Raw genomic sequence first — 24,283 nt, forward strand, 5'->3', positions numbered from 1 at the left:
TATGTCTATATCTGTATCAAAATTTCTCATCTTAAATTGGTTAAGCACATTTGGGGTAGGCTAAATGAAATGTGCCAGTCCTAACATAAAATCTAGTTGAAAATAAAAAGGGACACTGGAAAGAAGCCAAATTCTTTGGATCAGTAGTGACCAAAGAGAACCACGCAATTTTCTCAAATCAGCTTTAGCATAAATTTAGAATGAAAAGCATTGAATGATATATATAAAATATAAAATTTGGATCATCCAATATTTCTTTTCAACACTTTCTAGTTATTTTTAATGTCTGCTACTGATTTACATAAAGGCAGTGCAAAATAATGTGATCTTTAAGATATCCTGATTAATTATTTTAATTATTAAATTAACTATTTAATTACTTTGCCTACTCTTTCAAGGATTTTGTCTTTAAAGATTTTGAGTCCACCTCAGCACAAAAGTTTTTCTTTTCTTTTTTTTTGTCTTTTGTCTTTTTTTTGTTGTTGCTATTTCTTGGGCCGCTCTCGCGGCATATGAAGGTTCCCAGGCTAGGGGTCAAATCGGAGCTGGAGCCACCAGCCTACGCCAGAGCCACAGCAACTTGGGATCCGAGCCGCGTCTGCAACCTACACCACAGCTTACGGCAACGCCGGATCGTTAACCCACTGAGCAAGGGCAGGGACCGAACCCGCAACCTCATGGTTCCTAGTCGGATTCGTTAACCACTGCGCCACGACGGGAACGCCAGCACAAAAGTTTTTCTTTGTCTTTTCTTATCAAAGCTGGTGATACTGGCAGGACTTAATCTCATTTTCACTTCCTTTTCTTGAAATTTTGGGCGGTTTCTCCTAGAGGAAGACACTCAAGTACCTTCAGAAGCCACTTTGTCTCCCATGATCCTTTCTAGAACTCCTCGTGGAAGTTTCTCAAAAGCTTCATTGGTGGGAGCAAAGAGTGTGAAGTGACCATCTCTTCCAAGGGACTCCAGTATATCAGATGTGATGGCAGCTGCCTGAAACACAAATGTGCTTTTCAGAGGCTTGCACATTGCTAGTCCAGAAGAAAACTATAGCACCTTCAGTCTAGGCTGACATGACAGAGTTGACGCTATAGAGAACTATAGAAATTAGATCTAACTCTTGATAGATCTTTACAGTGGTTTTTTTGGCACAAGCAACCCTATCTTTTCAATCTTTCCTCAAGCTGTCTGCTAGATGGGGAATTCTGCCAATGCTTGTGTGACTGAAGAAATAAGGCAATAAATGTATAACTGATGAACACATTCTAAATACACTAATATACTACAGTCATGTAACTGATCATTTTTTACCTGTCATGCCCACATAAATATTATTATTTCATATGAGGAGATGATTTATTCTGTGTAAAATGAAAACCTTTTCATGTCACGAAATATCTTGGTTACATTTCTGCTAGATTTAATAGTCTTTTATTATTATTATTTTTTTCTTTAGAGCCTGACAAGGAAAGCGGAGGAATTTCAATGGTCTAAGACAATCTGCTGTTATTCTTGTACTTACCCTAAAAGAGGAGAGGTCATCTTCTGCTTCAATGAAGTCCTGGATTGAGGTACCAATTTGTGTGAGGACACGGTCAATGACATGTACAACACCATTTGTTGCAATCTGGTTCCCATGGATGATTCGAGCACAATTAACAGTGACAACCTGTAATTATTTGAGAAAAATCAAATCGCAGAAATCACAGCTATCCGTTGACCATGGAGACTTGCAAGCCCATTTCCTGTTTTTCCTGTTTATTGGTAAATGTAACATAAAGGAACTGACATTCTGAATGTCAAGGCTGAAGATGAAGACTCACATATTCCTATATCTAAAAAAAAAACCTAAGCGAAAACTGAACCAGCTGAGATCCCAAATCCAGTTACCCTTAACATATCTAGTAACATAAGGCAAAAACATCTTTGAAACATTATTCTTCTCTTTCCTTTATATAGTCTTACACTATTTCTAATATATAGATCAATGAATTACATGGTCTAATTAATCCTAAAAAAAGTTCTGAGGCAGAAATAATTATTGCATAAATATGATCAGTTTTGTTTCAGTGATTTCCTAAATATTGCATCATAGCTGACCCTTTTTGTCCCTAGAATTCTGATCAAAGAGCCCTATGACCTTGTTAGAAGTTTCCCACGAAGACATTATCTAAACACACAAGAACCTAAATCAGTACAGTAGCCAGAGGGCGAATAAAGGAATACACATTCTCTGATTATGCTTTAATAAATTATCTGATAAATTCTTATTTATTATTTTTTCTCTTATTAGTTTTTCAAATATATCAAATACTGAAATTTCCTTTTATAGAACAGCTACATCTCCTGTCAATGAACTGCCAGCTTAATTTCTTCTTCTCACTAACTCTTTAGCAGAAATCAGTCACTTGAGTTAGAAATTTACATGCTCTAGAAGTAGGGAAAAGTCATGATTTGGCACTCATATTCACTAACATTTTATTATTTCTGTGGACCTTATAAAAAAGGTACAGAAAAAAATTAAAGGCAATGTGCTTTTTATTAGTGAAACTTACCCCATTAGGATAATGGTTAATAAAGAGCCCCAGATTGTTATACATTGAAGGAATAATCATGCCGTTTTTCAGGTCCTTGGTCAGCATTCTCTTATTAACCATGTGGCTATGTAAAGCATTCAGCAATTCAACATTTACATTGCTCTCCAAACCTCTACGGATATCCTAGGAAAAATTAAAATAACGGAAGTTTATTTTATTGTAGTTAAAAATTCTCATAATCACCTAATTTCTACTCTATTATTTTCTCACTGAATTATCCAGACAGTCAAACCAAATTGACATAAATCACTTAAAATTATAGTGTTTTAACTGATTAAGAAATTTTGTAAGCAAAGTGTTCTGGATCTTACAGAACACTTGGACGTTTTCAGAGACAAAATAAAGTTTTTAGTGAATATACTTATGAAGGGATGATTTTGATGTAAAGGCTTAGGGAATATAGATCTATCAATATTTAAAATCTTATAAGTGGGAGTCCCCGTTGTGACGCAGTGGAAACAAATCCGACTAGGAACCATGAGTTTGCAGGTTCGATCCCTGGCCTTGCTCAGTGGGTTAAGGATCCAGTGTTGCCATGAGCTGTGGTGTAGGTCACAGACGTGGCTTAGATCTGGCATTGCTGTGGCTGTGGTGTAGGCCAGCAGCAACAGCTCCAGTTAGATCCCGAGCCTGGGAACCTCCATATGCCACAGGTGTGGCCCTATAAGACAAAAGACAAAAATAAAATAAAATAAAATAAAATATTGTTAAGTGGAAAACAAAACAAAAATGGCATTATATTTGTATACAACATTGGATTTTTAATAAGCATTTGATGTTTATTCTATAAAAAATTCAAGAATTCAACTATCCTATACCTTTTTATTTATACACTACCATATTATTTCATACTGTACTTGGTGTTTATGAGAAATATAATGATAAGTAAGGGAAAGTCTCAACTTACCCTGTAACAACAGGTAAAAATGAACATAGTAAGATAAAGAACAGGAGGAGAAAAAAATAGATTGGTGGTCAAATGAAGATAGCCAGCAATTCAAGCTTTGGAGACAGGTCTTGAAGGGTCAAAAGGGTAGGAATGATGTGGTGATCATTCTAAGTCCAGTTGCAGGCACTGGGCGGATGTTGAGCAAGCAGAAGTTGTCCAGAGTGGTTATTGTCTACTTCTACACTTATCAGATAATATTAAGAAAGAAATTTTATAAAATTATAGGGGACAATAAAATCGAAGACTTTAGTGCCCTAGTAAAGTTAAGTTAAATTGGCAGTGGAGCCACTGAAGCTTTTGCAGCATTGGAATGTAACGATCAGCCTGGACTTTAGGAAGGTTAATCTGGTGGTAACGCATAGCAGAAAGGAGAGTATTATGGGGGTGAAACATGAGGTGTGGGTGGATAACAGTTGTTTCTAAGATTTGGAGAGAGGGGAAGTAAGCATGACTCATAATTTTCAAGTTTGAACTCTGAGATTGGTATGGCCAATTATGGAAAAGAGACAACAGGAAAGCAATTGTTTATGGGGAGAAAGAAAGTAGCATATGTTTTCGATAATGTTTTGTTTAAAAATAAAGATGGTGTGTCCAAGGAGAAATAAGAAGATGGATGTTAGAAGTATTCTCCTGGGGTTCAATGGTTCTGTGCATTAAAGTGAAAGCAGAGGTCATGGGTTGTACAAGTAAACTGCTGAGTATAGTTCCTAGAGGACATTTTACTAAGAACCATTCTCTTAAGGCAAAGAAGCAGAGGAGTCAGCAAAAGGAACCAGAGAGGTGGTTAGAGAGGTAGTTAAAGACAACCAGAAGAGAGGAGGTTCTATAATGCAATCAATTAACTACACAGTTAACGTAGCAAAATAAAATTTAGAGGAATCTGCTTGTTTTACTCAGTGTTATCTGACTCTAGTAGTAATTATCATTTCATCTTCACATCAAGTAGAAAGTGGGAATATATTCTACACCAGTTTTACAGATTTGGATATTGAGTCATGATTTAGTGGGTTGTAAATCAGACGAGGCACAAAAAATGCCTGAAAAACAAATGTATTGCTTACAACCCTTCATTTAAATATCCACACGTTTACAAATCTGCCAGTCTTTGAACAGGCATATATGTTTACATGTAATTAAAGTAATAATTGTACATAATCCAGCATATTGTAAATTTAAAGCTCTTGCCTTTCATTTCTATGTCATCTAAAATGACATACATTTTCTCATAACCAAAAGGGAAAGAGGAAAGGCATAAAATAGAACAATAACACGTCCTTGTTCAGTCCACTATTGGTTTGCCCTTTTTTTAACTAGTCCATGAGCTTGCTGGGGTGTTATTCCATCACTGGATGTATTAAAATTATTTACTCCTTACCTTCAATAATTCATCCTTTTATGCACAACAGAAAGATATACAATTTATGTTAATTTCTAAGTTAATAAATTAATTAAAATAAAAGTAGCAAAAAACTACATTCATAAAAACAATAAATTACAGAATCCAGGTTGTCCCAAGCTTCATTACTGGGTGCGAAGTAAGTGAATGATCCCTTTCCTTCTATCTCCTCCCTCAGTTTTGAGACATCAGAATAGCGCTGTGTTGTGGTGGCTCCCACGATGCCCAGAGTACCATAAACATGGTCAATAGGCAAAACTGAAATAAGAAATGAATATGTACTTACAATAACATTTCATGAATATAATTTTACAATGATTTAACCTTTACATCAAGTTGTCCAATACACTTAACTGATAATTTTAGCAATAAAATTCTATAAATCATCAATTTTATGTCAAATAATAGAGTTGAAATATATCATTTCCCACATCCTTTGTATTGCTTGAAAATGAATTTTAAATTATTGTCCTAGTTTAATTTTAGTCTAAGTATCAAATCTGCTATGTCAAAAGGGTTCAATTCTCATTATCAGCAAGTCTCTTAAATTATTTTGCTGAAAAAAAAAGTTTCTCACTTCTCATCGAGAATGACAAAGGGGAGTTTCCATTGTGGTGCAGCGGTTAACGAACTGTCTACCAACCATGGGAAAGGGGATTCGATCCCTGGCCTTGCTCAGAGGGTTAAGGATGTGGCATTGCCATGAGCCGTGGTGTAGGTCACAGACACAGCTCAGATTCCACATTACTGTGGCTGTGATGTAGGCTGGCAGCTACAGCTCTGATTCTACCCCTAGCCTGGCAATCAGCATAGCCATGGGTGTGGCCCTAAAAAAGACAAAAGACAAAAAAAAAGAGAGAGAGAGAGAGCAAGGCGAAGGTAATTTTTTTCATGTTGACTCAAAGCTCCTAAATAATATAAAACGGTTAAATATAGGTGTCTAAATATAGAAATATGTAGAGCTTTTTTTTAAAATCATAATTTAAGGAAAGAAATAGATCAAAATACATAACACTTCCAGGATATATCTCCTGAACTTCATAAGATCAATACATGAATGCCAATCTGCAGCTTGGCACAGCCAACTTATTTTTTATGACCCTATCTTATTTGAAATTTAGTATGATTTGGATAATATCACAAGAAAAATGGCTATTATTTTTGTGAATATTGCAGTACTAGGCACACAATTAGTAAACTGCATTAGAAAATCAGGATTTTATTAAAAACTCCAACAGGATGAGGGAAATGAGTCACAATTAGCAGGTTAAATGTCACAAGGTTCCATGTAAATCCTATGCCTAAATCAGAAAAAAAAAAAGAACGAAATCCCAGAGGAAGACTTGACTTGACAGTCCTCATGTAGAAAAGGCCTATGATCAATTTAAATGAATTGAAAATTCAACATGAGTTAATGATATGGCATGGTTGCCGATGACATTAACCAAAGTTTAGGAGCTCCCCAAACTGAAGTATTTGTTTTAATATTCTTTCAGCTGCTTCGCCACACTTGGCTTGTGGACATCAGCTTTGGATCACAATCATAAAACAAATGACTGGACCAGAGGCTGTTCCTGAATGATGGTAAGGGCTCCAAAGTCTCTATCACATTTGAACTGGAGGTGGGGAGCCCGGAGAAGAGAAGATTCTGTTGGAGAAATGACTGTAGCTGGGGGAAGGGTGTGATAATTTCTGTTAAATATCTGAATGGCTGTCATTTCAAAGAGGAAATAGATGAACTGTTTTTTCCCTAGTTGGCAAGTTATAGGAAACAAACTCAATAGGAGGAACTTATAAAATCAGAGAAGATGATGCCTTGCCAAGAGGTCAGCCCATGTTTCTGGACAAATACAAAGAGAAGGATTTTGCAGTGGAGATCTTCGTTCTTGAAGGAAAGTTGGACTAATTTAAATTTAGATTAAGCTTCTTTGTATTGTCCAGCATCCAGTGTATAAGATATATTTCTTAATATTTTATCACTGTGATAAATTCATGATTAAATTCAAGATATGGGGACTCTGTCTTGGATTTATCATGGTACTAAATACACACACACAAAAAACTGAACTCTCTCCAAGCTACTTCAGCCCTTTTTCCCCAAACAAGACACATTCTTCATTTAATTCGGTAATTGAAACTTTACCTGCTGGACAGCCTTTCATTCCTTCCATTCTCATATAACCAGGGCAACATTCATATAACACAGTCCTGTACATTGGAAGAAAATTGCTATTAAAATGGGGAGACTACATAGGATACAATATAACATAAATTTAGCAAAGCATGTCACTTATTGTCATCATTTATTAAGAGTTTAGAAATCAAGTGGTTTTGTTCATTTGCTTCTTTTGGCACCGAAGTATTTTATATTAGCTTGATTTCTCTCTAGTCTCACGGCATGGTGGAAAAGTTCCAGAATCTTGAGCCAAAAGCATGGAGTTTGTTTCCCAGTTCCACTACTTGGTAGATGTGTGATCTTGAGCAAGTCTTTCAATAAATTTGAGTTCCAGTTTCCAAAATACTTAACTTGAACGTAGTAGCTAAAATATCTACTCATGGGGTAGTTGCGAATCTCAAATAAAACAATGCTTTGGTATTGGAAACATATGTACACTATAGGGGACCTTATGCAAATATGATCTCTAAAAGAATTTTATTTACATAGATATTCTTAAAAATAAATGTGGGTGTTTCCATTGTAGCCCTCAGCAGGTTAAGGACCCCATGTCTCTGTGAAGATGTGGGTTCGATCCCTGGCCTGGCTCCATTGTTGCCATAAGCTGCAGCATAGGTCACAGATGTGGCTCAGATCTGGTGTTGCTGTCGCTGTGGTGTAGGCTGCAGCTGCAGCTCCAATTTGATCCCCAGCCTGGGAAATTCCATTGGCTACAGATATGGCCTTAAAAAAAAAAAAAAAGTAAATATTTGGTTGCCAAGGAGTTGATTAAGAATTGCTTATAATTTAGCTTTCGCATATGTTATATATGGAATTATATTTTGGATAGAATTCCAAAACAGGCAATTGTAATTTCACCTGATAGTTGAGAAATATGGTTATCTGTGTTGATACCTGAAAGTGGGAAATTTATCTTTATTTTCTGAATAGTACCTAAAATCTCATGGAAATGCCAACTGAAAATGTCACTGATGTTTTTAAAAGGAAGTCTATAAAATATTATATTACTGAGCCAATATGTATTTTTGAGAATCTCTTAAACGTAGGAAACTTCAGGTTTTTCATTAGACTCAGTTACTTCCTCCATATCCCCAAAGCCACTCTTCGACCAGAAGGTAAATGTTTGTGCCCACTGCTACATTAAGTACTAAAGATAACTGACATTTTAGCAGTAGCAAGTGATGGCAGGTCAGACATTCTTCCTGTTAATATTAGTGACTTCTTTAGTTGTTGAAACTAGAAACCAGCGTTTTCATTTATTCCAGAGCACATTTGTAAATATATTTGTGAAAATGAAGTTAAGGGAAATAAGTTAATATAATTAAACAAAGGAGACACTGCTATGTTTCCGGTTAAAAGGCAGGTTTCAAAGCAGAGAAATTTTTTTTTTTTTTTTGGAAAGAAAGCAACAAAGAATCTTGGCATATGCTTTGTACAAGCCTTAGCATCTCTAATACATTTCGATGATTAAGGTAAGATTATATCAGATATCATTAACTTCCAGGAAAGGTGTAGTAAAGATTTACCCTAAATATTTCAGAGAGCAAGTCCTTTCTTATTACATAGTTAATGTGCATTCCAAGTAGACCTCTGGCAACCTAGAATATGGAGAACAAAAGGAGAAGGATCCAGAGCTTCAGAGTCCCCTATTGAGGCCTAAATCATGGCCAGGATCATTGTACCCATTGACTTACATTGTAATTGTGTGGATGACTCACAAGTCTAGCAGATGTCTGCAAATTAATAGGTCAAAAAGTAATGTCAGTTGAAACTCTATTAAGGCAGCATGTGGGAATGGGCAACAAGGTCCTGTGGTTACTGTGGGGAGGCACAGTCCAGCTAAGGTTATCTGCCTTGAATACATGATTTTTAATGGAAATAAAGATAATACTATCCTTTTAAATAGGTCTCTGCTCACAACTCCTTTTCCCAGCAGCATATATCCAATTTGCTTAAAGCAGTTTTATGCTTAAGGACAACTGGACTCGTGAGTTAGAGTTACTTAGTAATTTCACATTTATTCATTTATTTTAGCTTCAGAAACTCTCTAAGTATTAAATCTGCATTTCACAGGTAAAGAAATAAGGACGCCAAAAGTTAAGTGATTCCATACTTAGTATTTGCAACCAGTATTGTTAGGTTAGGAATATGTTCTTAACATCCTCCAAGTCTTACACCTGTTGAAGGCAACTGAAGTTTAATGATGATGAGCTTATGATTCTGGTTCTCAAGGAGCCCTTCACTGAGGGTGGGGTCCAAGTTAACAGGAAGCAGGCAGGAACCATTTCCATTGTTTTCTCGACTGAGGATGACCTCTCTAACGTTTTTGATCTAGAAACTTATTGTGCCCGGAACTCAGCTCCTTCATCTTAAAATGAAGAAGTTGTACCGCATGAGTAGTTCCTGACTTGCATATGTCTAGGACTGTATTTCTTCTACAAATACTTACTAATTGACTAAACCAATAAGCTATCAAGTAATACAAAATGTTTTCCAGTTTTAAGTTAATCAGTGAAATAGATAGCTAAGTTGAACAGCAGTCATCTTTTCGGCTATTGAAATAGTAAATATAGTGGTGAGCTTCTACTGTCACCTTTGGGGACCCCAGAGGATCTGGCAGTTGGGGTTGGAATGACTGGATTAAATGAAGAGATAAAACTTAAGTCCCTTCCAAACTTTGAGGTTTTTTTGAGTCAAAACTCTGGGGCGAAGTGGAGTACTTTAGGTAATTTCTAAATGACTATAGGCAAGCATTAATTTTTACCTTAAAACCCTGATATTTCAGATCTATTTGTTCTTCTGGCCTTTTTTTTTTTTTTTTTTTAATAAAATAAGGATACTGAGGCACAGAAGTTAATTGACTTGCCTAAGATAAAGGAGGCCAAATCAGGAGCAGAAATGACATAGTTAGACTCTTAACAGTGATTCTACACCAGATCACATGGGCCTTGCCATAGACTCTCAGGAATAATGAGAGTTGCACTGGTGTAGGGAGAAATGCAGGGAAAATTTTTGTCTTTATTCACACACGATCCATTTTTCTTAAGCTCACAATTTTGGAGCGCATTTTCAAGAAGGATGATGTGTATGTCCACGGAAAGGCATGAGTGTCATAGTGTTGGTTTTGGAACTGGCACACTAAGGAAAAGATGAGACTTACGTTTTTTTCCCACAGATGGCACCTTGATACCAGTTCTTACAAGTGCTGAAGTACTTCTTTTTTGTGCCCAAGATCTGTTGAAGGGCACAGACATTTGGGCTGAAACATAGAGGAAGGGAAAGAGAGTTAATTTCCAAATGACAACTAGTTTTTCCTATCTGCAAGGCAGATAGTGAAAAAAAAGAAAGAAAGCAAGAAAGCAAGAAAGAAAAAACTTAACATGTGGATTTGACATTTGAAGATTTTAAAAAGTTGTGATTTTAGTCATGCACAAATCTCATTCTTGATCCAGTTCTACTGAATCATTGGAAAAACTAAATCTGAGAGACAGAGAGAGAGTGGAAATTACACATGTTTGAGAGTAAAATGCCAGTATCATAAAACTTAACCTAGTATAATACTTAACATAAATTTAACATACTTTTGTTTTCAGGTGCCTTACCACTTTGAATAGTAGGTATTGCCCTGGCCCACTGAAGTCAAATGTGCCATTTGGGGTGTGGGAGTAGCTTTTAGACTCTGGGACAATGGCAGATCAGACAGCAAAACAGGAAAGTTTTACTAAGTCCAAAGTCACTATACTCTGTACTTTTTTAGGTAAGTAATCACAGAAGTAAATGAATGCTAAGCTTAACTTAAATAATACAGTTGTGCAAAAGAAATTTTATTTCTTTGACTGGAAGTAATGACATTAAAACATCCTTGGCCAAAATTTTAAGTGTCTTTCTCCCCTAAAGAGATGGAAGTCTTATTGACCCTGTAAGGCAAGGAAACTTTGGAGCATTAGGAAAGTCCCTTTGAAACATAGGAAGTGGGGCCAAAATCCATTTCAAAAAAATAGTAATAAATGGTTGGTTAAGTTACTAAATTATGTCTGATAACTTTAAAAATGCTAAGTTAACGTAGTTAAATTTATTCTAAGAAATATAATTTTTGGAAATTTTATAGAATGCAAAATTTAAGAGCATTCTTAAATGCTTCAAGACATTCAGAGAACATGTTACATTACCTGTGATTTAATTTTCATTCATAACTTAAATGAAAATTTCCTTAACATCACGTGAGATATTTCAAAACTTACATACCTGCAAAGCTTACATAATGAGAGCCTCTCACAAGATTCTTTAATTCTGAAAACCTCATTCCAAACATTTGGACAGAAAAAAAACACAAATAAACTGAATCATAAAGAAATGCCCTGTTAAATGTTGTTAATTAGATTAAAATTATATAGTTTCATAAAAAGCAATTATGCACAAGTTATGTTGACAATAATTCTTAAAGGTTAAGACAATAAATCACTCATTTTTTCCTTTTCTTGTTACATTGTAATAAGTAGGAAAAAAAAGAAACCCTGAGCTATAAATAAGGAGCTTTATGTAAAATTGTACATACAGCAAGCTAAGGGGGGAAAAAGGGTTTATAACATCAAACTGACTTACCCTTGATCCCGGCCCCTGATTCGGCTGTGAGCCAAGATCTTGTCATAATGACCATTGGCATTTGCAGGGTTAACAACAACCAGCAAGAAGAGAGAAAATATGGGTAAGAAAGGAATCATCTTCAGTCTCTCCGTTGCAGTTAGTCCACGAAGAGAACTGCCAGTGGGCTATGGAGAGCTCAGGGTTTATATACATGTCAGAGTTCTGGGAGGGAGCGCTGTATCAACCTGAGAATCTGAACTCCCTCCAAAAGCCTTCAGCAACTCCCTGTTGCCAGCGAAAGTCAGCTGTTGTCAGCTCTGTTTGCTGAGCACGCTGAGCCTCCTTTTCCTCTCATTACCAAAAAGATAGTTATTTTTATGATTTATCTTTCTCTTTACCCCTGATTCATTTCATGTCCATATTTCTGTTTTATTCTTTTGTAACTTAGAGGGGGTTTTATGGGAAATGATTTTGTTTCAGTTTGAAAGATCATTTTGTAATCTGTCCCTTTCAGAGTCCATGTTCCTGTGCTCAGTGAGAGCATGATTGGATCTTATCACATCTTGTCATCTTCAGTTTACCTCCGAATTGAACAACAGTTGTTATTTTTCACCAGAAAACAAAGATAGATGTAAGTGTGAAGGCAGTAAATGGCGGGTGATTAAAAACAAATGTTGAATAGATATGAACTTGCGCAAAGTATGAAATAAGAATTTTAACTTGCTGATGAAGCATGTAGGAGGGATCACCTTTTCTTTGCAGCCTACAAAACTGGAGGGATACTTCCCACTTCACTTCGTTTTTCAAATGTCAAGGAGTACATGGAGTTAACATAAATCTAGTTCTGGCAAGTATCCCTAACTTCTGAGATGAAGCAGCAAAGAAGAATGTGTGCGATTTATTTTTTTTTGTTTCATGGCATGATGTTGGCCATCTCTAGACAGCACATCTCTTGGTAGTCACTGGACAAAAGCATCCCCTGTTGGAAACAACTGTTACCAATCTAACAGGAAGAGAATAATTCAATGTGTATTAATAAAAAGCAGAACTGCTAGAATTCTTCTTTTTAACAGCTTTATTGAGATGTAATTCACATATCATACAATTCACTCATTTAAAGTGTATAATTCAATGGCCTTTAGTATATTTACAAAGTTGTGTACCCATCACCACAGTCAATTTTAGAACATTTTTACACCCCCCAAAGAAACCCCATAGCTGTCAACTCCCAAAACTTCCCACCGCTACCCCAGCCCTAGGTAACCACTACCATATTTTGTCTCTATTGATTTGCCTTTTCTGGACATTTCCTACAACAAAGAATTTCTTCTGTTGTATCAAGACTAGCTAAAGTCTCCTAGTGTTACACATTGCAATTGCTAGCCTAGGAACTATGAGCCCTCAGCACTTCACATCGTAGGTCAAATGTTCAGAACACTTTGGGTAAAAGAAATCCAAATGTCAGAAGTCAGCGATAAGCTGAGACAACTGCAGTGCATCTCCCTGGTTAAATAGGTTACACACTATCCTGAAGTCAAAGCATAATTCAAATGACATCGTACTGCAAATGCTCCTGCTATAGTGGCCCATTATAGCAGGACCCGGTTGTTTCCCCACTGGCAATATGGAGAAATTTTAGACTAAATCTGCATGTTGTGCCATTGAACGGGCTTTTAGGGGAGGCTGGTTGTATCAGTAGAGTTATATTAAGCTTGCTGTAAGATCTTGTATTGGGGCACTAAAATAGTTCTGCAGCTTACTCCTAGTTTATTAAGAAAGCATACAATGAAACAATAAATTTGGAAATATGATTTGGAAGGTTCTTTTCAATTTGAAAATCTTGATGTTAGGTATAGAAAATAAAAGAGCAATTCAAAAAGAGCTGGAGAAAAGATGCAGAAAAGGGAAATTATATTCTTTCTCTGGTACTCTGGAAAGAAGAGAATTTATCATTTATCTTTCTCTGAATGGAATTACTCTAACTTTACTTGTATGTTACTAGTTTGCTTTATATAATAGGTTTCTATTACTCTTGTGTTGTTCAAATAGTAGATGGTCGATAATTGCCTTATTGAGTAGCATGCGAAGACTTTTATGAAAATAAGTTCTACCTAATATCAGTATATTAACTATTAGAACATTATTGATAACATAGTTATATGAAAGTTTTCAATCTAGACTGGTTATATATTATAACATTGATTGCTTATCTTCTAAGATATAACAAGAGAATTTTGGAACTACATGGGAATAAGTTGAACTCAAAATCCAGAAATCTCTCCAACGTCCCCACTATATAGTCATTCACTCTTTGCTGGAGTTCTCTCTATTGTCAATCCAGCCCTTTTCATTTTAGACAGCTGCAAATGTTTATAAGCTTTGCTTTAGTGAAGCTGAAATCTGCTCGAATCCAGTGGGGTTTGATTAGAGAGGAAGGAATGAGGTCCAGAGGGAAAGATATAGACTTGGATAATGTGTATCAAGAGTAAAAGTGTTCTTTAAATATAGTCCAGCATAATACAAATAGACTTGATTATAAGGATGGTGGTGAAGGCAGAATTAATACTTTCCTGTCATGTTACCTACTTTTTTTCTTAATGGTACATTTACATTGAAAATATATTGAGGAGTTTCCATTGATGTGCAGTGGAAATTAACCCGGCAAGTATCCATGAGGATGTATGTGGGTTTGATCCCTGACCTTGCCCAGTGGGGATTAAGCATTAATGTGGCTGTAAGGTAGGCTGGCAGCTTAGCTCCAATTTGACCCCTAGCCTGGGAAAAGAAAATATATTTATTATTTTCAAGAACAATTTTGACTTAATTTCTCTTTCTTTCTGTCTTTCTGTCTTTTTAGAGCCGTACCTGCAGAATATGGAGGTTCTCAGGCTAGGGGTCGGTTTATTTGGAGCTGTAGCCCTTGGCCTATGCCATAGCCACAGCAACACTGGAACCAAGCCACATCTGCAACCTGCACTGCAGCTCACAGCAATGCTGGATCCTTAATCCACTGATCAAGGCCAGGGGTCGAACCTGTGTCCTCATGGATACTAGTCAGATTCGTTTCAGGAAACTCCAGACTTAGTTTTTGTTGTGATCACAATTTTATCCACTGGAATCAGTGACTTCCATTCATCCTGATTCCTTCAATGGACAAATAGTGCACAAGGAAAGTTTCGAAGAAGGAAATACCTTTGTATTTCAAAAGATGACTGCTCCCTTCTGTTAGGAAACAGAGGTTTACTTTTTGTAAAAAACATGATATATGCTCATACTGTAAAAAGAGTTCTTAAATCTTTCTTTTCATAGTTTCAAGTAATAGAGTCTTAAATGTATCCATCCTCAACGTCATATTTGGAACTCCTGTAAGTTCCATGGAAGTCAGCAAATGCTAGCCCTCAACAAATATTTACACTCAGGATGAGTCATGTCATCAGAGAGGATCTTGAAAATGAGAGCCAGATTGTAAATATAAATTACACATAAATTTAGAGGTTGGAGAACATACCAAGGAAAGGAAGATTTTAGGGTAAATATAGATACATAAAGTATTGTAACTTAAAATGTTGAGTCCACCCCAGAAGTGTAATATTATAAGGTGGATATATAGTGGGAGAAAGTGCAAGCAACTACATTAGCCAGGAAGGATCCTGGCTTTAGGGAGGCTAATTATTGAATCCTGGTTTATAGCCAATAACTTGGAGTAGGCTGAGGGAAGGAAATAGTTGCAGAGAATGGGAAGAAAAGATTGTCCAGGCTGTAGAGAAAAGATTCTAAAATCTTGAAAAGGACACAATTCTCTCCTTTCATCAAGGGTTAATCTCTCTCTCTTTCTCCCCTTCTCTCACAGGACCCTTATTGTTCTGCTTCATGATGGGATCCTGCCCTGAGGTTGACTACGTAATTTTCTTAGCAATTTGGAGGAAGATTGAAATCTTGGCAATTAAATCTGACTTCCAGTGTTGCAGAGCCTGACCCGGAAATGTAAGTCATTAATAAAAAAGAAAGGTTTATTATGCAACCAAAGAAAAATAATGTGTCTGAAAGACAGAGGCTTTTGTTTCTAGCTATCAGTATGCTAATTTACAGGCAGTTTGCAAATTATCCAGTTGATCTTTGTAGCAAACCCTGTAGCCTCTGGAGACTGTGATGTCATTAAAATATCATGCTTGCTATCACCAGCATGTAACCAACATTCCTACACTCTCTAGGACTGGACATGGCCTATGGAGTCAAACAAACCTGAATACTCAAGCCAAGAGTAGATTTTTTAAAAACAGAATTTCCATGGTTTTGAATGATCAACAGTGATTTATTTGCCGCAAATAATTTATGAACCCACTTTTTAACATACGGTCTGTGGGATGTTGACATTGCTTGAGTATCACTTTTCTTTACTATTGATCTATTTATAAACTACAGATAATAGAACTTGTAAAATATGATAAGGCTTTGAAGTTCATGCCACACTTTTTTGAAGCACCCTTCTCAGTGTGCAAGCACCTTGGCCAGTGAAGGGCTCAGCCTTCCTTTGTACCTGGGTTTGCAGCCTTGTAAACTGAAGTTCTGGCAGAGATGGATCTTTCCTTCCAGTGAGGGAAAACCTTTTTCTTAAAATGATTGGATTATGCTGTACTCAGCCAACAGTAGAAGGAATTCAAATTAAGCCAAAAATTAAATTTTGTTACTTTTCCCCTTCATTAAAATATTCATATAGTCAAAAAAGACCCCGAAACCTGAACATCAATGGCCAACTTAAAAGAGGTCAAAAGGGCAATATACAGGCTCAGATACTTGGGGCTGACAAGTTGTAAAACCTCTAAGAAGTATCATCTCCCCAGCCATCCAGCCGGTGTATTTCCTGTGGATTTCCTCCTCCGCTACACAGATCTTCCAGGCAGGCTCTGGCCAAACATATCTAAACTAATGAAATCATATTCAAAGAGATGACTGACTTAACCCCAAGTAAACATTAAATAAAGTCTCTTTAAAGTTAATTCATTTCAGAGTAAACAGGCTTTCTGTGATAAATGTGGGTAGTGAGCCATCTTTCCTATATACATTTAGACTCCTGTTTTCTTTAAAAACCCATCAAGTGATATTTTTCTCTCTCGTACTAAGTAAGCAATGTAAGTATTTGTCCTTAGGCAAGGTGGGCACTTTTGAAATTTTAAAACTGGGTGTGTATTAGCACCATTTCTTATTAGCAGTAAAACTTGTATTTCTCTGGAGACATCTAGTGGAGAAGGTGCAATACATACTTCCAGAAGCACAGATACCATCTATTACAATTTGATTAAAATAATAATTCATATCAAATTGATATGAAAAAATATTAAATATTTTACATGTATTTCAAAATGCCAACAACTGAAGATTAATAAGTGGTCTCTTATGTAAAATATTTTAAAATTGATTTAGATTGACCGCAATAAATGAGGGTCAGATCCATATATAAAGTGAAAAATCTGGTTTTGTTTTGGTATGTTTGTGGCTGAAGGATGAATTGTTTCATCTTTTATCTGAGTTTGTTGTTGTTGTTGTTCTATGCTGACATATTCTAGGGGTAAGAATAAGAAATTGTGACTGACTTGTTTATTGCAGATAAATGTTAACTGATTGGAAATAATCACCTCTGCAGTCTATTTTCACTTAGTGGTTCCCCCTCACATGTCTACGTCCTGTATTTCTAATCTCCACCCTGTTTGATGCTGTTGACAGTACCTTTCACCTTTCCTCTCATTTGGATTTGGATGGCCTTGTTTCAGAGGCAATCAAGACCCTGGTTATCACTCCTTCCCACTTGTGAGACCCTCTAATATTCCTTCAGGCCGTATGATGAATGGATGGATAATTGCTGCAATTATCTGTATACCTCCAACCCTTCAAGTGTAAGAATGTCAACATCCCATCTAGTACATTTGGTCTGCTAAAAAAATGGTCTGAGTTATGATAACACCATAATTTGTAATCATCCATCTACCACCTCCTTGGATTCTGACCCGCTGAAACAAATATTCTCAGATCGCATACCCAGCCCTCCATCTGCTGTTTATTTGTCTGTGTTTATTTGTCTGTTTATTTGTCTGTGTTGACACTGTCCTCAAATCCTCTTCATCTCCTGTTTCCAGTGTAATGTATGGTCTATATTCTCCCGTATTCTCTGTCTCCACAAGTGAGAATTTTCTTGTGCTTCTTCCCAGGAAAACATCAACCAAAGTTGAGTTACTTCTCATTTTTCAACCATAATCTGTCTGCTGTCCTCAGAGACATTGACTGTTTTCTGCTCTAAAATAAACTGTGTTTCTCCACTTCTCCAGAAACTGATCTTACATGTTGAGTTTCCAATTGTAGGGATTCAGTTTTCACTATTAGATATTCTTTCTTCTTGCTCTCTTCATATATCATTGGAGTTCCAGCTTTCTTTACTCGAATGTAGTCAAAAATGTCACTTCTTCTCTATGGTTTTTTTGCATGCGAACTCATCTTCGGGTACTAGGTTATTTAGCACTGTGGGAGAACAAGAGTGGAGAAGACTTTCTATTCTTATTTTAACAAAATGTCCAAAATTATTTATTTTTTATTCTTGTTCCTAAAGATATTCATACGTGTGGGAAAAGTGGAGTTATCCAAGTCATAGGACCTAAGGTTATGTCTACATGTATGACCTGTACAGGGGTTTGGACATAATAGCCTCCCAGGATTTAATGAATAACAAGAAAAAAAAGTGACCTCACTAGAAAGAGTCCTGGGGAGGAAAATCCATTCAAGTGGACATGGAGACTTAACTCCATGGTTCTTCTTCCAAAAAAAATAAAAATAAAAATAAAAATAAGGCCTATAGTCGTTAATGGAAGCTTTAACTTAATGAGAAAAGACTTTTTGAATCTTTGTCTGCTTTTAATTTTCATAGAATCATACACAGTTGTACATTTTTGCCTTTAGCAAATCATTTTCAGTTTAAGTAAAATAAACTCTCAAGTATGCAGACATTGCTTAAAAATAACAATAACAGCAATTCATTATAATGGATATATTCATGTACATCAGCAGTGTTTGGAGTTCATACACAAAGTAAAATGTGGGGAAGCATCATTTTGCGTAGGAGCTGATAATGCTGGTACAGTAAGAAACTTTAAGAGCCAGACAGTGGAAAACCACAGAATCAATAATTCTTCAGTCTGGGAGAACATTTGGGAACTTCAGTTTTGAAACAGATTATGTTAATTTTTATATTTAAACATCATATTTTTACCATGTGGCAGTTCCTTTTTCTCTAGGTTTTTTTTTTTTTTAATTCCTCCCACCCCAGTCTTACAAAGTTAATAGCCAGAGAGTAATTGTGAAAAACAAACAAATAAATCATTTGCCCATTGACCCACATTTTGGCTATTTCTGCTTTGACAAAAGACTGGTTGAAAGGAGGGAGTTCAGCTAATTTCTGTGGATGTTCCAGTTATCTAGTGCTGCCTCACACACCACTCCAAACTCAGTGGCATAAAATAGCAACCACTTTATTACACTCACAATTTCTGTGGGTCAAGGGTTCTCACAGTGCCCAATGGGAATTGCTTACAACCCATGTGCTCTGTGATGTCTGTAGCTTCAGCTGGGGAGACCCAAGTGGCTGGGATAATTCCAATGACCTCCAGCTGCCACCTGGAACACCTTGTACTGGGGGAGGCTCCGCCTCTAGGACAGTGTCTTCACTCACTTGTCCAGCATGTTGGCAAAGATGATGGGAAGGCTGAGCTCAGCTGGCATGCTCAGCTGGAGCACCTCCCCATGGCCTCTCCAGCATGGTGGACCACATACATGACAGCTCGGTGACCCGCCTAACAAGCAGAATATGTGTGTTTTTATGAGCTGACTTAGGGCGCACATGGCAGTCTTTTGCTACATAGGCTCGTGATCAAAAACGTCATGAATCAGAAGTTCCTGTCTTGGCTCAGCAGAAACCAATCTGACTAGTATCCATGAGGATGCAGGTTCGATTCCTGGCCTTGCTCAGGAGGTTAAGGATCTGGAGTTTCTGTGAGCTGTGGTGTAGGCCGCCGGCTACAGTTCTTTTTTGACCCCTAGCCTGGGAACCTCCATATGCCATGGGTGTGGCTCTAAAAAGACAAAAAAAAAAAAAAAAAGTCGCAAGTCAGCTTAAATATAAGAGGTGAGCTCATAGACCCTACGCCTCAATGACTGGAAGATAAAAATACTTACGGCAATGGGAGAATGGCATTTAGGCCCTAGGACTTCTGGTAGACCTAGAAATGCCTACAGAGCCCTATAACCTGTGGTTAAATTATTTAATACCTCTGGAAGTATTATATGTCTAGCACTTTCATTTTCTATTTTATTTTTAGAAAATCATCAGAAAAGGTTCTTTAATTTTCTGTACTCCTGGATTACATTTCTCTTTAGAGTTTTGAAGCTTGAATTAAATAGAGTGTAAGACACCTATACACCCAGGCGGGAATGCTTTGAGCTTTTTGAAAAGACACAGTTTTAGTAATGGGAGAAAGCCTAGAAAATATTTTCAAAATCGGAGAACAGAATTCTAAATTGAATGACTAGTGTTTGAGCGTCATATTGCACCTTGAAATGTCTGACCTCTAGTGGTTGCAACTAATTTTTGCAACTGTAAATTGGTAATGTGTTTTTAGTTACATCTTCACAAAATATTTCATGCTGTTTGATACTATCACAAATGGTAGACTTTTTCCATTTAATTTTTCAGTAGTCACTTGCTATTATATATAAAGTTGATTTTGTATATTGATTTTACAGTGTGCAATCTTAGATTTTTCTATATATTTTAATAATTTCTAATTTCACTTTGATCATAGAACATTCTGTATATGATTTCAATCCTTTGATAGTAACTGTGACTTTTTGTGGCCCAACATGTGATCTATCTTGGTAAGGTTTTGTGTCAGTGAATGTTAAATTTCTTAATATCCTTATCAGTTGTGTGGTTACTTATTTTTAATCCATTTTTGAAAGAGGAGTGTTAAAAATTATTCAGATTGGTCCCCCCAGAAGCAGTATGATTGTCCACTCAGTAATTTATTTGGATGCTGAGACAGATGGCACATGCCATCACCAATCAAAAAGGATAAAGTTTACTTAGTATTTACAACAATCGGGGGGGTTCCCAGTAGAGAGGCTCACCAAGGATCTGACAAGTAGGTGAGCAAATTAAGGAGGAGTAACTGTTGGGAGTTTCCATTGTGGTGCAGCGGAAATGAATACGACTAGTATCCAGGTTCAATCCCTGGCCTCGCTCAGTGAGTTAAGGATCCGTTATTGCCATGAGCTGTGTGTAGACACGTCTCAGATCCCGCATTGCTATGGCTATGGTGCAGGCCAGCAGCTGTAGCTCCAGTTCAACCCCTAGCCTGGGAACTTCCATATGCCACAAGTATGGCTTTAAAAAGAAAAAGAGAAAAGAAAAAAAAGGAGGAGTAACTTTTATTGTATTCAAGAGGTAGGACCTACATGGTCCTGGTGGGAGTGGAGGAGGTGGGAGAAGAGATAAGCATCTTTCTTGACTGCTGAATTTCCAACCTTTCATTCAAAAAGATACGTAACTATTCTGATTTGTTTATTCCTCGGTTCAGTTGGTTCCATTTTGTGTTTCATGTATTTTGAAGCTTATTGAGTAGACGTACTTAGGGTTTCTGTCTCCTTCACAGATTGACCCTTTGATCCTTATGAAATGTAACTCTTTATTTCAGATATTTCTTCTTGTTTTTCATTTTGCTTTATGAGTTATTAAAGTAGCTACACCAGTTTTCTGTAGATGCGTCGTTAACCAGTATTTTTTTTCTCTATGTCTTTGTTTTTCTTCTTATTTCCATCTACCTTTAGATGTAATTGACATATAACATTATGCGAGTTTAAGGTATACAATGTGATGACTTGAGATATATATATATATATATAAATATTTATCACAGTATATATGTATATAGAAATATTTATCACAGTAAGGTTAGTTAGCACACCCTTAACCTCACATAATTACCATTTTGTGGTGGTGGTGGTGAGAACATTGACGTCCTCTCCTCATAGCCACTTTCAGCTACACAATACAGTATGTTGACCACAGTCGCCACGTCTGCGTTATCTCCCTGGAACTTATTCATCGTAGAACTGAGTGTTTGCACCCTCTGCCCAGCATCCTGCTTCAGCAATCACTTACTGTCTGTTATTCCCACTGTAACTGGTGGATCATTTGGATCTCTGTATTTATCTTCAATTGAATTTGTGGACTTTCTTGAAATTATATATCAATGTTTTGAAAATTAGAATTATAACTTCAAACCTAACTTCAAACCTAGGGGCTTCTGTATGCTATAAATTCTCAAAAAAAAAAAAAAAAAGTACCCATGAGACTTTAATGGCATTTCCAAATTATTAGTTTCATTGTCATAGCTCTTCATTAATGTAAATGTTAACAAAACAAAAATAAGTGATTTGTTTTCCTTTCAAAACTTTAAGATGCATTCCCTTCATAGCTTGTTCAGATATGACTAACCTAATTCCTTTGAGGTTTTATTGACAAAGTAACAAATCCAGGATGTAGCGGATGAAAATATTTTTGATACAGTAACTAACATCCTAAAAATTGACTTTTAACTTAACTGCATATCCAGTGGTAAGCCTTTTTAAATGTGAATGTTTTATACTTACATGGGGAAAAAAACACTTTGACCATCATTCAGCTAACTTGGGCTCTAAGTACTGTTATATGAAACATCCAGATCAGTTTTTGTTGACCTTAACTGCATATTAGAATGACCTGAAGAGCTTTTTAATATACAGATAACCAGACCACCTCCCAAGAAAATTAATAAATCAGTATTTTCCCAAGAAACATTAATGAACAACCAGGATTGATAACCACTAGTTCAGGTGTTCTGACACCTGAATCTGTCTTAGTTGAATCTTGTTGCTTTTCCTTTTAAGTTATTAAAAGATACACTTTCAGTTTCTAATTAATTTAGCATGTAAAAATCTCGTGAAGGGATAAAATATGTAGAACTCCATACTAAGATTTTTTTGAGATTAGTTCAAAATAAAGCAATTAGATGAGATGATTTTTTAGGATTACTTTGGATTCAGATAGTATCACATCACTACACATAGTTGAAAGGGTTGAAGGAGAGATGGATGGTGTTTGCTGTTTGACCATGGACTGGAAATGTCCCAAAACATCAAATCTAAAGAGAAGAAGTAAAAAGCTGAATAGAAAAATTAATCCAGGGTATGTTCTCTGAGACCAGCAGGCACACTCTTTCCTTCCTTTCCAAATTCTTCATCCTTCTAACATCTCCCACTCTTTGATGTCGCCTGAAATTCTACTGTATGAAAGCCTTTTTTTTAAAAAAAGAATTTCATCTATTAAGATGCAACTTCTCTGAGAAGCAGGAAGGAACAAATCTTTAATAGATCAGCAGTTTTATTTTGTTTTGTTTTGTTTTGTTTTTTTGTCTTTTTTGTTGTTGTTGTTGTTGCTATTTCTTGGGCCGCTCCCGCGGCATATGGAGGTTTCCAGGCTAAGGGTCTAATCGGAGCTGTAGCCACCGGCCTACGCCAGAGCCACAGCAACGCGGGATCCGAGCCTCGTCTGCAACCTACACCACAGCTCACGGCAACGCCGGATCGTTAACCCACTGAGCAAGGGCAGGGACCGAACCCGAAACCTCATGGTTCCTAGTCGGATTCGTTAACCACTGCGCCACGACGGGAACTCCAGCAGTTTATTTTTAATGGTAAAAATGAGTTTATGATTTTTCTGCTTGAGATCAGATTCTGATAAGAAAAATTAGGAAGAACTGTAAATAAATTTAGGACTGGCACCCTATCAATCCCTTAGCAAGGATTATTTTCTCTATTTCTCTTCTTCTATTCCTCTCTATAACCTTTGCACCGAGTTTTTCTTCTTTCACAGAAACTTATACATTACTGTTAAAATTTGAAGGGGGGCGTGAATACTGATAAAAGTAAAAAGACTTAGAGTAAAGAAATTAAAAACGTAAAGATGAGACAAAGAGAAACAGTGCTACATTTATCTTAAAGAGGCTACTCCTGGGAAGTCAGATGGCCTGGATCAAACCCTTGGTTATCAAGTCTTAAGCAGTGAGATCACTGAGAAAATTGCTTCACATCTGTGTGCCTGAATTTCCTCAGCTTACTAATAAGCTAATAATGTCTGCCCTCTCAACCCCTCAGACATCTTTTAGGAGTTGTTTTTAAAGAAAGAGTGAGTTTTTAAATAAATGTCTAAATAGGATAAATTATGTGCCTTTTCAAGATTGGCAGAAATGAATACCACTCAAAACTGCCTACTCTGTACTAATGTCAAGTGAGAGGCAGTGAGAGGGTGTTCTCCTGTGGCACAGCAGGTTAGGGTTCCTGCGTTGTCATTGCAGTGGCTTCGGTCGCTGCTGTGGCACAGGCTCAGTCCCTGGCCTCTAACTTACACATGTCATGGGAGAGGCCAAGGGAAAAAAAAAAAAAAAAAAAAGGCAGGCAGTAAGAAATGCCCATATTTCAGCCTTGATACACATGGTGATTGACC

General features: G+C 36.6%; 1 protein-coding gene and 1 long non-coding RNA gene across 6 annotated transcripts in view; one reads left to right on the forward strand and one right to left on the reverse strand.

The window, feature by feature from the left end:
* Positions 1–11,950, reverse strand: part of POSTN (periostin) — a 34,297-nt gene extending 22,347 nt beyond the window's left edge. For 2 of the 4 annotated variants that reach the window (XM_047756243.1, XM_047756244.1), the window contains exons 1-7: positions 11,719–11,923; positions 10,277–10,375; positions 7,084–7,148; positions 5,041–5,198; positions 2,554–2,718; positions 1,521–1,667; positions 850–991 (exon numbers count right to left, since the gene is read on the reverse strand). In XM_047756243.1, coding sequence (XP_047612199.1) covers positions 850–991; positions 1,521–1,667; positions 2,554–2,718; positions 5,041–5,198; positions 7,084–7,148; positions 10,277–10,375; positions 11,719–11,837 — 895 coding nt within the window. In that variant the 5' untranslated portion in view covers positions 11,838–11,923. Of the gene's footprint in view, positions 1–849; positions 992–1,520; positions 1,668–2,553; positions 2,719–5,040; positions 5,199–7,083; positions 7,149–10,276; positions 10,376–11,718 lie in introns of all 4 variants that reach the window. The other 2 variants (XM_047756245.1, XM_047756242.1) reach the window with 2 other exon arrangements.
* The window catches only part of LOC125113494 (uncharacterized), a 92,898-nt gene continuing 74,810 nt past the window's right edge, over positions 6,196–24,283 (forward strand). Inside the window, exons 1-3 of one of the 2 annotated variants that reach the window (XR_007131474.1) lie at positions 6,196–6,524; positions 12,215–12,331; positions 15,551–15,684. This is a non-coding gene — a long non-coding RNA (uncharacterized LOC125113494). The remainder of the gene's footprint in view (positions 6,525–12,214; positions 12,332–15,550; positions 15,685–24,283) is intronic. The other variant, XR_007131473.1, reaches the window with a different exon arrangement.

Source organism: Phacochoerus africanus, chromosome 13, assembly GCF_016906955.1.
Source record: "Phacochoerus africanus isolate WHEZ1 chromosome 13, ROS_Pafr_v1, whole genome shotgun sequence".
In the NCBI taxonomy this organism is placed as follows: Eukaryota; Metazoa; Chordata; class Mammalia; order Artiodactyla; family Suidae; genus Phacochoerus; species Phacochoerus africanus.